This window comes from Leiobunum rupestre, chromosome 3, assembly GCF_980474605.1.
Source record: "Leiobunum rupestre chromosome 3, qqLeiRupe1.1.hap1, whole genome shotgun sequence".
In the NCBI taxonomy this organism is placed as follows: domain Eukaryota; kingdom Metazoa; phylum Arthropoda; class Arachnida; order Opiliones; family Sclerosomatidae; genus Leiobunum; species Leiobunum rupestre.
The window spans coordinates 61453355-61460751 of NC_143386.1; the positions used below are offsets into that span (position 1 = coordinate 61453355).

At 38.7% G+C, this 7397-nt stretch overlaps 1 protein-coding gene across 1 annotated transcript; it reads right to left on the reverse strand.

Annotated features, from left to right (window-relative positions):
• Nucleotides 1-1376: 1376 nt before the first annotated feature.
• On the reverse strand, nt 1377-6559 carry LOC149953701 (uncharacterized). Its single transcript, XM_090168907.1, has 5 exons — nt 6244-6559; nt 5946-6163; nt 5722-5881; nt 3717-4180; nt 1377-1699 (listed from the first exon to the last, which is right to left on the reverse strand). Exons 1-5 carry the CDS (start codon nt 6290-6292, stop codon nt 1397-1399), a joined length of 1194 nt encoding a protein of 397 aa, XP_090025033.1. The 5' UTR covers nt 6293-6559; the 3' UTR covers nt 1377-1396.
• Between the last annotated feature and the right edge of the window lie 838 nt (nt 6560-7397).

A 7397-nucleotide genomic window follows, 5' to 3' on the forward strand; every position in this document is an offset into this window, starting at 1 on the left:
GGAGCCGGGTTCGATCCCAGCTTGTGACACTGGGTGAAAACTCGGACCAACTCCTTCTGCGTTGAGTTTGCAAGTTTTCTCCCCACTGGTTTAAGGGGTTTTCCCCCGAGTTCTTCGGTTTCCCCTTCCATAAAAACTTGTCTAGGTTAACGGTAATAGTTAGTGTAGGGGGCTGTTGGCTCGATCTCGTGGCATGCAGGGCTTTCCACCACCCTCCTACGCATTGTAACCCGGTCAACTGAATTAAGGGCTCAAAAGTCGCATGATGACTTAGGCCTAAGGTGGTGCCTTGGGTATTAGCCTAGCTGATTATTATTATTATTACATTACTAAAAACCCGCACGAGTTGATTTCAGCGTTTTTAAATTTTCGCGCAAAAGTGAGAGCCGCTTCCCCAGCGACCGAAAAAACGCGTCTTTTTTCGTTGCGCGAAAATTTTATTCGTCTCGAAAATTCGCCAAGTGGGAACTAGCCTTTAGGCTGCTTTTCCCGCCCGGTTAGAGATACAGTGTCCATGCTTAATCGTAATCCGATACCCTGTATCATGAACGTAAAAATTCTTAATATCATCCATGATAAAATAGCAATTACAATTTTAACGGAGGAAACACATGGACGCTTTAAAATTAATTTTTTTACAAATTTAAAAATTAGGTATCATATCCCATAAGGTGCAAAAGAAAAAATGCCCTAGAAATGTCATTACAAAAGGGTCACTAATTACTTGACAACTAGAGTAATATCGGCGTGACGTATGTCAACGTCACACATGTTTTTTCTATATAGATAAAAAAACTGCCCTCAAAAAAGCGGCTATAGCCCAAAGCTACAGAGCGATACTACTCTATGTCCATTGTCCAGTAAATAAATACTATGGTGAATAGCTCTTTAGTTTGTTTAAGGGGGAAGACTACAGTGGTCATTGTCTACTTTCGCGCTATTTCAAGCTGAACTCTTTTAATTTTGTATTTTAACTTATAAAATTATTATTTAAGTGTAGAACAGCCTCTTGTTTAGTGCTTAAAATAATTTTGAAAATTTTAAATTTAAAAGTAATTAAGTTATTACGTTTTAATTCGGACCCCCGGAGCTAAACAAGTTGGGCAAGCGCCCAAACTACACTTTAGTTACGACCTTATAGTTCGTAAACTATTAATATTAGAATTATCAAAATTATTTTAAGCACTAGAGGAAGGTTCAGTTTAATAATAAAAATATAATTCAATGATGAAATTGTTAAAACAGAAACGTTCAGCTTGAACGAAAAAGAGGCTTTTATTGTATTCTTCCCCCTTAAGACTGTTCTTTTTGTAACTGATTCCTTGTGGGTTTTTACTTTTTACTATGAATGAATTTGTTTATTTTACGTACGTAAAACCAGCGAGAGATAACTTTATTAACTATTACTATTTAACATTTGATTAATTCTTTTGGTTTCAACGAGCAAATTACAAAATCTGTCGAATTGTTTCCACAGAATCATGCCGCACCTTAGTTCCACGTGTTTTTTCACTTTTCGTTTGTCCACGTCTTGAACCACCAACGGTTTAATGTACCTATTAACGCACTGATGCTCGACGAATTGGCTTTGGAAGTTGTAAAACAAATAGCGCACTAAGAGTCTGCTGTCTTCGAAGTCGGACGAGATGTCAATTTGACGCAAATAAGTCTTCGTCACCAATGGCACGAAGAAGTCCATCTGTAAAGGATAATTGTTTTTTTTTTTCATGGACACTTTGTTTTTCAAATATTTTTAAGACTGCTTATAGTAGAAAGTCGAATGATACCTTTTTGGAAAGGTTAAAAAACGGGGAATAATTTCGCTATTTTCGTTTTTTAAAATGTGAAGAAATATTTGACCAAGGCTTAAAAAACTAAAAAATCACCTTTTCAACCAATAGAAATTTAGGATATTGAAAAATCTATAAAATATGATTTCAATATCCTAAAATTCCGAAAAAACTACGAAGAAATATCGTAAAACACCGTCAAAAACTCAAAAAAATCGTATAACCGTTGCGTCATGCGATTCCTCGCTGCCAACTAAAACTGACTTTAATTTGAAATTAATTTCGATTAGGCTTAAAAAACTTAATTTTTGGTTTTGGTTTTTCTTCAATATTTCCGGAACCACTTGTTCGATTTTGAAACCGAAACCAGTTATGGAAGGGGAAAAATCCGCGCGTCGAATGGTGGTTGCCACGTGCACGAATTGCTCGAATTTCTATTGGTTGAAAAGGCGATGTTTTAGTTTTTTAAGCCTTGGAAAAATTTCTCCACATTTTAAAAAACGAAAATAGCCCAATTATTCTCCGTTCTTTAACCTTTCCAAAAAGGTATCATTCGACTTTCTACTATAAGCAGTCTTAAAAATATTTGAAAAACAAAGTGTCCAGAAACTTTTGTCTGCGACTGTACCTCTACTAATACAAAATATGTACGCTTGACTTTAAAGCTGGTTTCACACTCGACGGAAAATATGCCGGAAAGACGATAATAAACGCCGAGCTGAAAATTGATTCCCATTCGATATACCGCTAACGTTCAACTTTACGCTGCTAATATTCCGTCGAGTGTGAAACCATCTTTAATATCTGTGACTATAATTGGACTTTAAATATTGTGATCGCGCGCGTCTGCATGTCAGGTGTGCCCAACTTTACAATTTAAAAGGCGGCCATTTTGAAGGGTTCGTACGAAATTTTCGGATTTCAAAAACTTATCCAGGTTATCCCTGATTAATTTTTGGCAATATCTCTGACCTTTTTGGTAATATTCCTGCTAATTTTCATCATTTCATGTTTTCATAGGTAAAAGGACAAAGTTAAACCATATTTTTTAAAAATCACAAACGGAATTATATTTAATTAGAGCATACCGAGAGCGTCTCTCTCCTCTATCGGGAAAAGGTGCCACATAGGAGCAACAAACACAAGGAGAACGCAGCTAGCCTTTAAACACGCTATCGCAGTGTACAAATTTCATTGGACGAACCTTTACGCTAAACGTTTTACGGAAAGGGGGAAGACAATTTCCGAATTTTCCCCTTCCAACTACAACAAGTGCTAAAGCGTCTAAACAATAAAAACTGTACACAAGAAAATGCACGACTTTTGACGGATTGCGTTCTCCTTGAGTGGGGTGCTGTTTGTTGCTCCTAGGTGCCAGGCATGAGCGCGCAAGAGAAGACACTTCATTTTCTCTGCGATGCAAAGTTTGTTGAATAAGAAAATTTAATATTATTTAAATCCCTGACTTTTTTCACCAAATTGGAAATCCCTGACTTATCCAGGTTCCATACGAACCCTGTTTTAGTACTTTAGCTCTGCTGATGGTAACGAATTTTCTAGACGCGTCAACTAACGCTAGGTTCGTTCGAGAACCTAAAATAGATCAAACGATGTTAAGTCCTTTGCATTGTAGTTTGTCGTGTTATTTGGAAATATAGTTTAAGAAATAAAAGTATCTCGAAGAATCGCCTTCCCCTCTCCTGCATTGTCTTCCTAACGCGGACTTAAAAGGGCCACGGAATCGTTTGAAAAAGACGAGCGAAATTTCAGATAGCTTCTCCCCTTCCTTCACGTGAGTCAGACATTTCTCTCGATTCCCACAACACGTGATATTTAGCATCATCCTCAAAATTCAAACGATTCAGTGGCCCTTTAACTTGCCTTATGTGTCAACGGTGTTGGACCAAAATGACGGCTCATACTTACGTGTTTAACAATTTTTTTAACAATTAAACATTCGTCCAACGCAAAGGCGCCATCTTGGTCGCCTTGTACGAAAACCACGAAACCGTTTTGACGCAATTTGTCAGCGACTTCCGCGGCCAGTTCGTAGTCTTCATCCGTATGGCTGATGAAAACGCTGATTTCGTTGTTGGCCTTGCCGCTTTTGAAGTAATCGGCTAAGCACTGAGTTCTTGGACTACCAAGGTCCATTCCGTTTGCTGTTTGCGCCCTTTCAACTGGGTACGAAGATTCGCTCACGTTGTCGAGACGAGAACTCGCTTCTCGACTGATGAGAGATAATTCGTCCATGGACACTTGGGTGTTGTCCTCGATCGAACTTGATTGGCTCTCGAAGACGGTGGATACGTCCGACATGGAAAGGACGCTTTGGCTCCCGAGATTGTTGTACCCGTATTGGTTTTCTTCGGAAGTGTTCACGAGTATACCTATAAGAAAGAAGTTAAACTTAGAAAATGTATCCAGTAGTTAAGGACGAAAGACAAGCCATGTTAAAAATGTGTACAATCCTTTTCAAGACGATGATTAAAGGTAAACGGTCAAGCTTTAACCAGATGGCGAAAACCGCATAAAAAATATTAAGTGGTAATTTTTAATAAAATAAAGAAATTGCGGGAAATTTAAAAGCGCTCGTCCGCTGCGACACCTGGTGAGATATCGGTGATACAGAAAAACAACATAAAAGCGCGCGCTGCTGAAGACGCGAATTTGCGTTCCAGTTATAGGAGACTTAAGCCTAAATTTCGCGATTTTAAAAGTTAGGATAGTTCGCAAATCGCTCCCTAAGCAGTGGCGTAGCTGACCACTCAGAGACCCCCCCCCCCCAGCAAAAATCTCTATGAGGCCAACCTTTTAAATTTTTTATGGTTAGCGCCCCCCCCCCCCGAAGCTCGAAACCCCCCACACACCGCGGGCCCTGCGGACCATCAGCTACGCCACTGTCCCTAAGGTGCTGCTGGCGCTGGCGATACACCTTAAGATGGCGGCGAAAATTCAAACCCAAATACTTGGCGTTATTTTGCATTTCAACTTTTTTCAAACTCTTTTTTCAAGACAAAATAAGGTACGTGTAAGTATATTGAACGTCTTGTTGATCTTTTGATATGCAAATAAGGCGATATTTGGAACAGCTTGGCCGTTCCCCTTTAACGAGATCGGTTTGATCAAGAAACTAATATGTATAAACTTAGAATGTCTAAGGAAAACTACGGTGGCTCTAATGATTTTCATAGAAACGGGCGTGGTTTATAGCCAAGATTATCTCCCCGACAGCAGCCAGCGAATCATTTTGAAAGTACGCGCAACGTTTCACATTCGACGTGGTCTAAGCCCCGCCCATTTCTACAGACGCGTTCGCAGCCGATTACCAATGGTACTTTGGATATTCCAATTGTACACATATAATTTCCTGATTTCATTGGTTAACCATGAAAACGTTTGCGTTTATACTATCTTTCAATTTGTTTATCGCGCACAATCTGGGAAATGGAAATTGGTCATTAACCGACGCACTATTTTTTGGAATTTTTTGTCTGTTCAATGTGCACCTAAGCGACTGGCAGCTCTATTTTTTTTTAACTTTTTTGTCTGTTCAATGTGTACATTAGCGACTGGTAGCTCGTAAAAATATGGAGTTATTCCCGAACAGCGACCGATATTAATTCCAGTCCCTTAGATTTTCCCTGGCTGGCACAAAAACGATTATAAATGGGGAAATATAGGTGTAACTACTACGTCTGCGCATGTGCGTGAAACGGGCTAGGAAATTAGTATTTCGCGCTTGCGCAGATATAATTTTGCATTTTCGCACCGCTAGAGCGCCAATTGCAAACGCTTTTGCATTATGGGTAAGTTAGAATTAACCTGCAAGTTAATTTATCGATGTTATGAGGAAAACAAGCTGTTAATTACTCCCCTTCCAAAGTTTTTTTTAACAACCTATGGTAATTTATAAAAATCTAAAATTTACCGGAAATGAAAGGTTGTAATTTTTCCAAAAGATCGAATCGCTCTTCGTCAATCAGTACCCGAACCAGATAATCCCAGGTCAAGTCAGAGTGGCGAAGCTTCTTGGTCAGAAAATGATTGAATGGATGTGCCTTGTTGAGTTCAGCGTAATAAGATATTTCCTACCAAAGTAAAGGATAATTTAGGAATTATGATTAATTATTTGTTTGCATCCAGGACCCTCACGTTCAAGTCTTTGAAGCCCATAGCTGATGCCAATTCTCGCCATTCACTCTCGTGAAACAATGATTCCATCAAAGTTTTTGTCAACGCATTTGCTAAATCGTAGGTAAAACTAACGCTAATTCGTATATTCGCGAGCTGTTGGTTCGCGTTTTCAAAGAAACTTAGTAGTTCGTCTCTGTCCATTTCACGTACCCTTTGACAATCTCGCTCGGCAACTCCTGCAATTCGCATAATTGAAATATTAAATATAGTACGTAGCGCTAAATATGCGTGTCTTCACACTCCGAAACGTTCTTACCATTTGGTCGGGGTCTTGCGAACCAAGGAGGAGATATCATTTCTGTCATTTTAGTTCCTCTTTGGAAATTTCAACCGCGCTCCTATTACGTTATTTACAAATAGCGTAATACAACTAAAGTGGAATTTACGACTTTCTTTTTCGATTAATTCCCTGATAATAATCTGAAAATGGGAAAATTTACCAAATAGTTCCTTATTTTTTATCACCTGTCATTTCTTTATTATAGGCGAACTGATTAAAGACAAATTCATCAGGCGCTAGGCTTAGCAAGTAGATCGCTCAGTTTGCCCTTTGCTTCTCGGAACATGATGACTTCATTATGAGGAAAAGAAAAATATTGGTAATTTTCTTCCGACTCCCTGCTGCCATCTATAGCTTTATTTTTTCCACTTCTAGAAACTAATGTAGATGGCAGTAAAATTTTATATCGAACGCGCGGTTATCTTCTTCTTCGCTTGAAACATCTTCAAGAACTGTATTTTTATGTTTGAGATATTATTACGGCAATTTTCAATAATACAGGAAGACATTTTAATGAGATTAAACGTCGAAGATTCGAAGAGGCTGTCTGCAGCAGTGCAGCTGTGTTCTGTCAAGAATGTATTGAAGTTACTAAGAATATTTCAGCATAGAATTAACCCCTGGTACCATCCTCTCAGCTTTTGTGGAGAAAGTTCGTCTGAATTTAAGGTGCATTCAAGGTCATACCATATAGCAAACTTGAATGGGAAAGCAGACGAATTTAAGCTACAAAGGCTGCGAGGATGGGAATCAGAATCCTGTAGTCCAATATTCTTAGTAACTTCAATACATTCTTGGTTCTGTATAGACTAATAAACCCATTGGACGAAACACTAGCGAATCAAAACGTAAAACTAGATCTACGTCACGTAGACTGAAAATATCGAGAATTTCAATTGACGTTTGAATCATCCTCCTAGGAAATCGCCAAGAATTAATATTTCCGAGAGCCAGGCCCCGCAAGGTATTGTTTATATAGTGCTTGTGGAAATAATGGAAATTTTTCACCTGTAAACAGAACGTCGTGTTTTTGCCGAGCCTTAATATGTCGAAAAAGCTACCTGGTTAAACGGGAACGCCATGGGGAATGCTTGTTGCTGCCGTAAGGCTGAAAATTTTCAATTATTTTA

Bases quoted from the DNA above. Each gene is read 5' to 3' on its own strand.
- LOC149953701 (XM_090168907.1), bottom strand. From the start codon at position 6,292: ATGACAGAAATGATATCTCCTCCTTGGTTCGCAAGACCCCGACCAAAT. The intron at 6,164-6,243 runs GTAAGAACGTTT...TGCGAATTGCAG, and splicing joins CGCAAGACCCCGACCAAATG to GAGTTGCCGAGCGAGATTGT. The intron at 5,882-5,945 runs GTGAGGGTCCTG...TTACTTTGGTAG, and splicing joins TGGGCTTCAAAGACTTGAAC to GAAATATCTTATTACGCTGA.